Consider the following 12,902-nt stretch of genomic DNA (forward strand, 5'->3'; position numbering starts at 1 on the left):
CCCGTCAGGTTGGCGTCTGTGGTTACTATCTTCCAAGCCACTGGGCTGAAAGACTTCCCCTTCAGTAGATTCTGAGGGTCTAACCACCAACACAGACTTTGTCGGATTCTTGATAAGAGCGGCAAAGGGATATCTAAGGCCTGTGGCCTCCTGCTCCATGCTGACAGGATGGCTGCCTGCAGGATGCGAGTGTGGCTCTGGGCGTACGGTACCGCCTCGAACGTGGCCACCATCTTGCCTAGTAACCGCATACATAGGCGGACAGTTGGTTCTTTCTTGCTTAGAACCAGTAGGATTAACTCCTTGATGGCTTTGACCTTTATCAGAGGCAGAAACACCCTTTGTTGTTCTGTGTCTAACCTCATGCCGAGGTATTCCAACTGCCTTGTGGGCTGGAATGCTGATTTTTCTCGATTTAGGACCCAGCCGAACCTCTCGAGGTACTGCACTGTGAGGGCCACTGCTCATTCCAAGCCAGGAGACGAGTGATCTATGACTAGGAGGTCGTCCAGGTACGCTAGGATAGTGACCCCTTGGATCCTTAGATTGGCTAGGATTGGAGCTAGGACCTTCGTAAACACCCGGGGGGCCGTAGCCAACCCGAAGGGAAGCGCCACGAATTGGAAATGACGCAGAGCCACCGAGAAGCGTAGAAATCTTTGATGTGGCTGGTAAATTGGAACATGAAGGTAAGCATCCTTTATGTCTATGGATGCCATAAAGTCGTCCTTCTGAAGTGCAGCAGCTGCTGACCGCACGGATTCCATCGGAAATGAGCGGACCTTTAGGTATGCATTCACCATTTGTAAGTCCAAAATTGGCCTGACATCGCCGTTGGGCTTTGGGATAATGAATAGGTTGGAGTAGAAACCTAGCCCCTGTTTTTGGACTGGTACCTCTACTATTACCTCCTGAGAGAGTAGATGATTCAATGCCGCCCTTAATGCGGCTCCCTTCCTCGGATCGTTTGGTACTCTTGACTCCTGAAAATGAGGAGGAGGAAACTTTAGGAAGTCTAGTTTGTAGCCTGTAGCCACGGAAGACCGTACCCATCTGTCGGGAATGCTGGCCTCCCAAACCTCTGCAAAGAGACGCAGTCTTCCCCCCACCTTTGTGGGTGGGGGCGCCCCTTCATAAGGCCGACTTGGGGGCTGGCTTTGCTGGCTTGCGAAACCACTGCTTCTTGTTTCCGGCGGCCTGTCCCTGCGATTTGTTAAAGTTTGATCTTGCAGGAGGCCGTCGATACTGTTTGGTATTGGAGGGCCCCTGCCCAGGGGAGTACTGTCGTTTAAACGCAGGCCCCCGAAACTTCTTCTTGGTGGGCAACAGAGTACTTTTTCCGTTTGAAATGGTCTGAATGTATTTATCCAGGTCTTCTCCGAAGAGTCATCCTCCATGGAAGGGGAACCCTACCAGGAGCTTCTTGCATGGGGGCTCTGCCTCCCAGCTCTTTAACCATAAGAGTCTTCTCATATGGATAAGGGATAACGATAAACGTGACGCTTGCTGGATAGAATCCTTAATCGCATCTACCGTAAAGCGTATGGCCCTAGGGACATCCGAAAATTCTTCTGCCTGGTGGGCAGGAATAAGTTTAAGCATCTGCTTAGCTTGATCCGATAATGCTTGTGCAACCCCAATTGCAGCCACAGCTGGCTGCACTACTGCCCCTGCAGTAGTGAAGGAGGTTTTAAGTAGCGTTTCCAAGCGTTTATCAACCGGATCCTTGAACACCTGTATGTTTTCTACAGGGCATGTTAAAGATTTGTTAACACATGAGATGGCTGCGTCCACAGCCGGGGCTGCCCATCTCTTGGAAAATTTCTCTTCCATAGGATATAAGGCAGAGAATCTTTTAGGTGGTACAAAGATTCTATCTGGCTTGGTCCAATCTTGGAACATAACTTCCTCTAGCAGAGGATGGATCGGAAAAACCGCATTGCTTTGAGGTGTTTTTAGTGAGCCCAAAGCTGAAACCGTTGATACTTGGAGATCTGGTACTGGCAAGTTGAATGTCCTATGGACCAAGTCTGTTAATACTTGAACCCACCAGCTCTCCCCTTGGGAGGCTGCGCCAGACTCCTCCGTACCCGGATCCTCGATCCCTGAACCTACTTGGTCCTTGTCCAAGAGGTCGTCCAATTCCCCTGCGGAAGGGACCTCCTCATCTGAGGGTCCACGCTCAGGCGACGGAGACCTATTCCGTTTTCTGCCCCGCATAGCCTTGGCTATCATTTTTTCCATTCTTTTTTCCATCTCCTTTAGAGAGGTGGACAGTACCTCGTCCGTGACCACCCTAGGGTTGGACTGACCCATGCCAGCTCCAGCCCCAGATCCCGATGGTCCCACCAAGGCTCCCTCTGGGGAAAGCAGCGGCATGACTTTGTCCGAAACCTCAGACTCTCTGGGGGAATCCCCACCTCTTGTACCCTCTGAACCAGATGCCATGGTACAATACCGAGGTACGCCCGCTACTTAACGGTGTTTGGAAAAATAAACAGTTATTTGCCCAAAAAACCTTTTGGGGAAAAAATGCCTTCTTTCTTATTAATGGTTTGTTTCTTTTTTTCTTTTTTTTTTTTTTTAAACCAAAGAAAGAAAAAACATTCTGTCCCCTTTAGTAGTATTGCCAAAAAACTGCTGAAAAAGAACACCTATCTCTAGGCTAAAGGACAGTCTTTTTCAAGACTGTAATACTCTTTCTTGGCCACTGTGTGTCCTCGGCGCCCCACGCTGCCGCTCTGGTCCTTCCTCTCTCAGTTCCAACACTCACTGAGCTGGGAACACAATGGAAGGGCCGCCCCTTCCTTTTACCTACTGGCCCGCCCTTCCCCTGTCAGCTAACGGCGCGAAATTGCGCCCATATCACGGGGACGCGCGCGCCCGCCGGGGGGGGGGGGGGGGGAGGGTGCCACACGAGGAGGTCAGAGGCTGATCATGCCATCCAGGCCAGGATCTCTCCCTAAGGAATCATGGACACAGAGCGGCATGTTCTCCCTGCAGCAACCGCCTGGACCTCTCTGAGCAGGCTTTGCAGGTAAGAGCATTCTGTACACTCCCAGCTCTTTTACATAAGAAAACAGTATATTTTCTCAGGGGCTTCTCTTAGAGAGAATTGTCACTTTACACACAGGCCCTTTTTCAATGCTTTCCTAGCACCAGTTGTAATACTACCAGGGAGGTCACCTCTTATGGGGAATATATATATATATATAGTCATCCTATCCTAAGATATGTGACTCACCTTGCCAGATGCAGCGCATAAACTTTAGGCATGTCTCACTGTGACCCCCCCCAGAAAACCTGCTGCGAACCAAGTTCCGCAAGTTTCCCCTTCACTTACCTGCTCCATGCCGCAGGACTTTGCACAGCAAGAGGCCCAATCTTCCCCCATCTCCGTGGGGTGTCTAGACCTTCAGGCCCTGGGTTCCTATGAAGGATCCACTGTCCTGGGCCCATATAGCACTCTGGCAACAGAAACATTAGGCCCCCAAAGGTTTCTAAGTTCTGGGCCCAGAGTCCAGCTCTCTGTGACAGAAAGCATTATGGGCTATACCCCAAGGGTTTGGGGTCCGGTTGCTGACCACTTTAGCACTGAGGCCTTTGGACAGAACCGGTTAGCCCACCTTAATCCCAAGGATGTGGAGGCAAGCTAAACCATGACCAACACCTAAGACACTGGCGTAAAAACTGAGGTACTCCTCCTAGGGGAGGGGGTTATATAGGGAGGGGACTTCCTGTTTGAGATTGCCCATCACCTGAAGGTACTCCATATAACCCATATAGTAATGAATATGCCGCTCTGTGTCCCGTGATGTACGATAAAGAAACATATACACATATACACATACACACAATTATAATTTGGTAAAATCTAAATGCTGGAAATGATAAAGGACAACTTTGCAAAATGTGGTTTTAACCAGCCGAGACTTATGATGTATACAGAATTTTGGTACTTTATTTACAAATGTTACTGGCTTTGAGAACTTACCGCCTGTAGCTTCTTTTTGGCAGCTTTTGCGAGTTCTGACAAATCCAAACTACAAACAAAAGTACATAATAAACATATATGTGACAAGGAAAATCCATCAGTATGCACCAAACACTACATCAGAGAAAGCCAAAATGTATTATAGTTGCCAATACATAACACATGAGATATACACTCACTGTCCACTTTATTAGGTACATCTGTTCAATTGCTTGGTAACACAAATTGCTTATTTAGTAAATTCCATGGCAGCAATCAATGCATTTAATCATCTAGACGTGGTGAAGATGACTTGCTGAAGTCAAACCGAGCATCAGAATGGGGAAGAAAGGGGATTTAGCCTAGGTTCACATTGCTGCGGGTTAGAAATCATGCGAGTTCAGCTGAACTTATACGATTTCAACCCAAGAATGCAGTCTGACCTCAGGAGCAATTTGACAGACATTCGTGCGGGTTCCTGCGATTCGGGGGGGGGGGGGGGGGGGGGCGATTTTTCTATACAAATCGCCCCCCGAAGTCGCCAAAAGTAGTATAGGAACTACTTTTGTGAAGCGGTGCATCGCCGCAAAGATTCAGACAGTGCCATTGCCAACAATAGCCGCCGATTTGACATGTCAAATCGCGCCAATGTGAACCTGGGCTTAAGTGACTTTGAACGTGACATGGTTGTTGGTGTCTGAGTATTTCAAAAACTGCTGATCTACTGGGCTTTTCATGCACAACCATTTATAGAATTTATAGAGAATGGTCTGAAAAAGATACAATATCCAGTGAGTGGAAGTTGTGTGGATGAAAATGCATTGTTGATGTCAGAGGAGAATGGGCAGACAGTAACAGTAACTCAAATAACCACTCATTACAACCAAGGTATGCAGAATACCATCTCTGAAAACAGAACACACTAAAACTTTGAAGTAGATGGGCTACAGCAGCAGAAGATCACACCGAGTGCCACTCCTATCAGCTAAGAACAGGAGAACTAGAATTCGCACAGGCTCAAAATTGGACAATAGAAGATTGGGAAAAACGTTGCCTCCACAGTCACCAGATCTCAATCCAATAGAGCACCTTTGGGATGTGGTGAAATAGGAGATTTGCATCATGGATGTGCAGCCGACAATTCAGCAGCAACTGCGTGATGTCATGTCACTATGGACCAAAATCTCTGAGGAATGTTTCCAACACCTTGTTGAATCCATACCATAAGGTATAAAAACAGTTCTGAAGGCAAAAACTAAGACGCAATATTACATAACTTTGGATGATGCAATGACCGGTTTTGGAATAGTGAAAACCATTTTTGTAACAAAATCGCATTTACAAAACCTTACAAGGTGTATACCGGTGAACATTTTTTTTTGGCTCTCAATAGGTGAATTAAGAAAAAGGCATTGAAATGCTTCTGGGGATTCCTTTGATTTCAATTCAGCAGAGCGCCAAGACTACACTAGTTAGAACCACCTTGCCAATTCTCCAACGTGCGAATGCACACGTGACATATTCTCGCCTCCACCCAAAGTAGGAGCCCTGTGGTAATGATGTGGACTATTAGGGCTTAAATTGTACCAGCCAGTTCCTCTTTAGTCTACGAACACTTAGACATAAAATGTCAATTGGAGGGCTACAAATATACTGTACACCCCTCCCCAATAAATATGTGCAGACTTGCACATTGGCATCACTCAAGCATGCTTGTCTATGTGTTGAACAGACACACCCTGTACCCGCTTTCAACATAGTAAGATAAAGAAATTCCAACCAGGCCAATCAACTTTTCCCTAGGAATGATCAGCCAGTGGCGTCTTTTGTGATCACATGTAGCCACAGTTGTAACAATTGCTGTCTGATCCAGCTGATGCTGTCCACAAGTTCCTTAATGGTGTTGTAAAGGTTTGTTTTGTTATTTGCTAAATTGGTTCCTTTAAGCTATTGCATTGTTGGTTCACTTACCTTTTCCTTCCATTTCCCTTCTAAATGTTTTTTTTTGTTTCCTTTGTCTGAAGTTCTCACTTCCTGTTCCTCCTCAGTAAGCTGTTCACGCTGACTAACCCCCAGCCAGAACGGCTCGGATGATGGGGGCAAGCTTACTGAGGAGAAACAGGAAGTGAGAAATTCAGACAAAGAAAACAAAAGAAAAAAAACATTTAGAAGGGTGAAATTGAAGGAAAAGGCAAGTGAACCAACAATGCACTAGCTTAACCACTTCCGCCCGGTCCATAGGGGATTTACGTCCGGGAAGTGATTCTGAAATACTGATTGGACGTCCTGCAGGATTTCATGCCGCGTGCGCGGTGATGCGGGGTGTCAGTCTGACACCCTGCATCTCCGATCTCGGTAAAGAGCCTCCGGCGGAGGCTCTTTACCACGTGATCAGCCGTGTCCAATCACGGCTGATCACGATGTAAACAGGAAGAGCCGTTGATGGCTCTTCCTCACTCGCGTCTGACAGACGCGAGTAGAGGAGAGCCGATCGGTGGCTCTCCTGACAGGGGGGGTTCGCGCTGATTGTTTATCAGCGCAGCCCCCCCTCGGATTGCCACACTGGACCACCAGGGAAGGGCAAAAAAAAAAGGGGGTGGGGGGCAAAAAAAAAAAAAAAGTCAGTGGAAAAAATAAATAAAAAAGCAGTAAAAAATAAAAAAGATGCCAATCAGTGCCCACAAATGGGCACTGAATGGCAACATGGATAAATAAGTGCTGCCCCACAGTGTCCATCAGTGCCGCCCCACAGTGTCCATTCATGCCCAGTGCCCATCTGTCAGTGCCCATCTGTGCCACCCATTAGTATCCATCTGTGCCACCCATGAGTGCCCATCAGTGCCGCCCATGAGTGCCCATCAGTGCCGCCCATGAGTGCCCATCAGTGCCGCCCATGAGTGCCCATCAGTGCCGCCCATGAGTGCCCATCAGTGCCGCATACCAGCGCCGCCAATCAGTGCCACCTCATCTGTGCCCATCAGTACTACCTCATCGATGTCCATCAGTGCCATCTCATCGGTGCCCATCAGTGCCGCCATATCAGTGCCCGTAATTGAAAGAGAAAACGTACTTATTTACAAAAAAATTAACAGAAAAAAATTAAAACTTTTTTTTTTATCAAAATTTTCAGTCTTTTTTTAGGTGTTGCGCAAAAAAAATAAAAAATCGCAGAGGTGATCAAATAACAACAAAAGAAAGCTCTATTTGTGGGGGAAAAAGGACGCAAATTTTGTTTGGGAGCCATGTCGCAGGACCACGCAATTGTCATTCAAAGTGCGACAGTGCTGAAAGCTGAAAATTGGCTTGGGCGGGAAGGTGCGTAGGTGCCTGGTATGGAAGTGGTTAAAGGAACATATTTAGAAAATAAAAAACAAACCTTTACAACCCCTTTAAACGTGAAGCTGTGTTCATTGTAGCCTGACACCATACAAGCACGGCTGGCAAATAGAGAAGCCTTTGTAAATGGCTACATACCTTGGAAGAGAATCACAAAACACTGAATCTGCTTAGATAAAGAGTATCTCACAAAAATGAGTACACCCCTCACATTTTTGTAAATCTTTTATTATATCTTTTCATGTGACAACACTAAAGAAATTACACTTTGTTACAATGTAAAGTAGTGAGTGTACAGCTTGTATAACACTGTATATTTGCTGTCCCCTCAAAATAAATCAACACACAGCCATTAATGTCTAAACCGCCAGCAACAAAAGTGAGTACACCCCTAAGTGAAAATGTCCAAATTGGGCCCTATTAGCCATTTTTCCTCCCCGGTGTCATGTGACTTGTTAGTGTTACAATTTGTGTTATCGCTCTCACACTCTCATTCTGGTCACTGGAAGTTCAACATGGCACCTCAAGGCAAAGAACTCTGAGGATCTGAAAAAAATAAAGATTGTTGCTCTACATAAAGATGGCCTAGGCTATAAGAAGATTGCCAGGACCCCGAAACTGAGCTGCAGCACAGTAGCCATACAGCAGTTTAACAGGACAGGTTCCACTCACAACAGGACTCGCCATGGTTGACCAAAGAAGTTTAGTGCACGTGCTCAGCGTCATATTCAGAGGTTGTATTTGGGAAATAGATGTATGAGTGCTGCCAGCATTACTGCAGAGGTTGAAGGGGTGGGGGGTCAGTCTGTCAGGGCTCAGACTATACACCGCACACTGCATCAAATTGGTCTGCATGGCTGTCGTCCCAGAAGGAAGCCTCTTCTAAAGAGGATGCACAAGAATGCCTGCAAACAGTTTGCTGAAGACAAGCAGACTAAGGACATGGAATACTGGAAATGTGGTCTGATGGGACCTAGATAAATTTATTTGGTTCAGATGGTGTCAGGTGTGTGTGGCGGCAACCAGGTGAGGAGTACAAAGACAAGTGTGTCTTGCCTACAGTCAAGCACGGTGGTGGGAGTGTCATGGTCTGGGGCTGCATGAGTGCTGCCGGCACTGAGGAGCTACAGTTCATTGAGGGAACCATGAATGCCAACATGTACTGTGACCTACTGAAGCAGAGCATGATCACCTCCCATCGGGGACTGGGCCCCAGGGCAGTATTCCAACATGATAATGACCCCAAACGACCACTGCCTTGCTAAAGAAGTTGAGGGTAAAGGTAAATAACTGGCCAAGCATGTCTCCAGACCTAAACCCTACTGAGCATTTGTGGGGCATCCTCAAATAGAAGGTGGAGGAGCGCAAGATCTCGAACATCCACCAGCTCTGTGATGTCGTCATGGAGGAGTGGAAGAGGAATCCAGTGGCAACCTGTGAAGCTCTGGTGAACTTCATGCCCAAGAGGGTTAGGGCAGTGCTGGAAAATAATGGTGGCCACACAAAATATTGGGCCCAATTTGGACATTTTCACTTAGGGGCATACTCACTTTTGTTGGCAGCGGTTTAGACATTAATGGCTGTGTGTTGAGTTATTTTGAGGGGACAGAAAATGTACACTGTTATACAAGCTGTACCCTCACTACTTTACATTGTAGCAAAGTGTCATTTCCTCAGTGTTGTCACATGAAAATATATAATAAAATATTTACAAAAATGTGAGGGGTGTACTAATTTTTGTGAGATACTGTATCTGTCCTTTGTGGACAATTGTTCAGGCCTGACCAGTGGCTTATTCTTGATAAGGCCAAGAAATGCATGCATAGGCACCTAGTGAGGGGTAAGAAGCAGGAGCTGGCAAACCTGTACCATCAACCACAGAATGGTAGGCAGCTCAAATTTGAATGCCCTGGTATGGGCTACCCAGGCCACTGTAAGGGCTCATTTACATGGGCCGCAGGCTCTATCGGTAGGCTTCTTTTTTTTTGCAATCCAAATGGGGTCTTTACATAGAACTAGCGTGCCGCAACCACCATACCTGCATTTGGGGTGCAGTCCTATTGACCGGAATAGGCGAGTTTGACAGGAGGTGCCACCTTTGAAACTCAACATGCCAAGTTAAAATTGCAGCACAGCAAAAGTGAAGCATTTTGGCAGGTGGCAGCCATACCTGCTTGTAGGTGGATGAGCAGTAAAGTGCAGTTCAACTGCCTTTTTTTTTATCGCCCCCTGGTGGTCTGTGTGAACTTGCCCGAGAGTTCTTAGACCTTTAATTTAGGCCCCTCCGTGTACTTACCATACATTAAAAAGGCAAAAGATTAGAATGTTCTTTAAAAGCTAACTCCAGCAAGCAACACATAGTAAAGTTCTGTATACCTGACATTTTCTGTAACAAAATTCATACGTTTTGGGGATTTACCAGTTCTAGCTCTGTTATAAGGTTACAGGTGTTTTGTGCATCCACATGCAGGCAGTTCCATTTATGTCAAGTGGGATGCAGCAGCAGGACAGAGCCGCTGCTCCAAATTTTATATCAGGGTGGATGGGTGGGTGTCCCCCCCTCCCCCCAAACTCACACTGTCTACAATCACACCAACGAGGATGTCAAATTGTCACAATTGACTTGAATGGGACTGCCTTCACATGAAATGCACAGAAAAGCTATGCATCCTGTGTTGGGAATACCGTTTTATACTTTTTCTTTTCTTACTCCTGTGGGGAATAGGCGTTCCTATGAAGAGGCGTAGATGATTGACGTGCGGATTAGGGGCGTCACGTGTTCCGAAAATAGCGGGACTGGGACTCGGCTCTATACGGCGCCTGCGCACAGACTAGGAGCCGTGTAGAGCTGACTGCGCAGGCGCCGTATATAGCCCCAGTTCGGCTATTTTCGGAATGCGTGATGTGCCTCATCTGCACGTCAATCATCTACCCCTCTTCATAGGAACGCCTATTCCCCGCGGGAGTCAGAAAAAAAAAAAGTATAAAACGTTATGTACAGCGAAAAAAAAAAAAACCCAGCATACTGTACATGTCGGCAGTATGCTGGATGGAATGGTATATAATTGTTTTCGGGTGAACCTCCACTTTAGGTATGCCCATGTAAATGAGGCCCTTTTCTTACTGGGCTACTAATGCAGATCACAGAACTGCGATGTCTACCGTGGGCTCTCTTCCTCCTGTTAATCAGTATTCATTTATCACTATACCAAGTAGGCCCTCCTCATTGCAAGCATGATTTCAAATTTGAACTGTCTAAACCCTGAATAAAAGAATGAGAGTACTACATAGAGGTCATTGTCTGGAAAAAGTCACAGTACCTCTGAGGCACACCCCTGGGGCACGTTCTGCATCCAATGCAGCACAAGGAAGAATAGGAGAAAGACATGAGGTTAGACAGCAAGTCATTGATAGAAATATAGACAGAAAGAGAAAATCATCCCAGTTATGCAAAGGGTCATGATCATACAAACGGTATAAACATTTCAAATGTTATATAGTATAGATGCCATATCTTTACAGGGTGGAAAACGGTAAGGTGTGAGAAACAGTAAAAATGGGTTTTACAAATGGGCACACAATCAATACTACAGACTAGAGGCGATCTAGTGCAGTCTGCATCATCATCTGAGTCACAGCAGTAATCATACAGAGCTTGTTACCAATAAAGAAAATGAACCAATAACTGTTCCAACTGCAATGCAGAGAGGCCTGACAACCAGCTGCTTTGACATGTTTTCTATTCATTCTCCAAAGTGTAACTAAATCCTCACTCTGATAGAAAAAAGATGAAAAAGTGGGATAATCGGGAAAGAGAAACCAGTGTACATTTGGTAGTTCTTCTAGTAATAATAAAGTATTGTACCAGGTTAGCCATCAATTAATGAGGCAAAATTGGAGTTCAAGTGATACGAGTTATTGGCCAACGTGAGTTATTAAAGATGCAAGCATTAGGTTTGCCTTAGATCTCTTTTTCAAGCTGAGGAAAAGATCTAATGTACGCTGAAAGCTTGCATCTTTAATCAAGTCAGCCAATAAAGTCTATTACTTGCTGCAATTTCTGTAAGAACACTAAAAGGATTTTTTACGTTAAATAAACCTGATACCACTCTGTATAGCAGCAGATTATGTGTGATATGAAGAGATGTCCCCTTTCCAATAATGCCCAATTTCCTCAGTCCTAGAAGCCCTGTGATTTTACGTGTAGTGTTGGATCTAATTAACAAGAAATGTCAGCAAAAAAGGGATGAGAGAATGTGGAAGGCGAGGATACACATCTAATGCCTCGTACACACGACCGGTTTTTCCGGCAGGAAAATGGCTATGAGAGCTTTTGGCCAGTAATCCCGGCCGTGTGTATGCTCCATCCCAGTTTTCCCGTCAGAAAAACTGTGAAAAAAAAAAAAAAGAGAGCGAACATGCTTTATTTTTTCCCGTCTGGAAAACCGGTAGTGTGAATGCTTTCCTGAGGGGGGAAAAAACGGGGTTACTTACCGGTAACATCCCTTTTCCTGGAGTCTTTCAGGACAGGTACTGTAGAGAGAGACACAGGCTCCTCCCCTCACAGGAAACACCGCCTTCCAATTAAGAATTTAAGCCTCATCCTCCCTCAGCTCCTCAGTTTTTTCCAGAGTACCTCCGGCCAGCTGGGGAGACACAAGAACACGTCATAAAAGTATAAAATTACATCTTACCTGACGGCCTCGTCTGATGAGTTTCCATAATATCCCCTACAACAAAAGAGGGTGGGTACCAGTGCTGTCCTGAAAGACTCCAGGAAAAGGGATGTTACCGGTAAGTAACCCCGTTTTTCCCTGTTCGTCTTTCAGGACAGGTACTGTAGAGAGGATAAGCGAGCACCTTACCCTAGGGTGGGACAACTGCTTGCAGTACTTTGCGTCCAAAAGCCTGGTCTTTGGTTGAAAGTAGGTCCAGTCTGTAATGTTTTACAAACGTTGAGAAACTAGACCATGTTGCAGCCTTGCAGATCTGCTCCGGGGAAGCACCAGCACACTCTGCTTGGGAAGTTGCTACTGCCCTGGTGGAATGAGCCTTGATACCCTGTGGAGGCTCTACTCCCGTAGAAGAATAGGCTAGAACGATGGCTGCCCTTAACCACCTGGCTATCGTGCGTCTAGAAGCCCTAGACCCTTTCTTGGACCCAGAAAACAAAACAAATAGTGAATCAGCTTTCCTGAACTGACTTGTGTAATCCAAGTATTGTAGGACACACCTCCTAACATCTAGGTTGTGAAACTTGTGTTCCTGTTCCCTCACAGGATTTGAACAAAAAGAAGGCAATGTTATTTCTTGACTTCTGTGAAACTTAGAAGCTACCTTTGGTAGAAAAGCCGGATCTGTCTTAAAAATGAGGAGCTGAGGGAGGATGAGGCTTAAATTCTTAATTGGAAGGCGGTGTTTCCTGTGAGGGGAGGAGCCTGTGTCTCTCTCTACAGTACCTGTCCTGAAAGACGAACAGGGAAAAACGTGCATGCTCAGAATCAAGTATGAGACGGGAGCGCTCGTTCTGGTAAAACTAACGCTCGGAATGGAGATGGCACATTCATCACGCTGTAACGGACTGAAAAGCACG

General features: G+C 46.1%; 1 protein-coding gene across 2 annotated transcripts in view; it reads right to left on the minus strand.

The window, feature by feature from the left end:
• Positions 1 to 12,902, minus strand: part of GIT1 (GIT ArfGAP 1) — a 203,758-nt gene that overhangs the window by 55,693 nt on the left and 135,163 nt on the right. For both annotated transcript variants that reach the window (XM_040338559.1, XM_040338558.1), the window contains exon 9: positions 3,995 to 4,043. In XM_040338559.1, the coding sequence (XP_040194493.1) occupies positions 3,995 to 4,043 (49 nt within the window). The remainder of the gene's footprint in view (positions 1 to 3,994; positions 4,044 to 12,902) is intronic.

This window comes from Rana temporaria, chromosome 2 (assembly GCF_905171775.1).
Source record: "Rana temporaria chromosome 2, aRanTem1.1, whole genome shotgun sequence".
Lineage (NCBI taxonomy): Eukaryota > Metazoa > Chordata > Amphibia > Anura > Ranidae > Rana > Rana temporaria.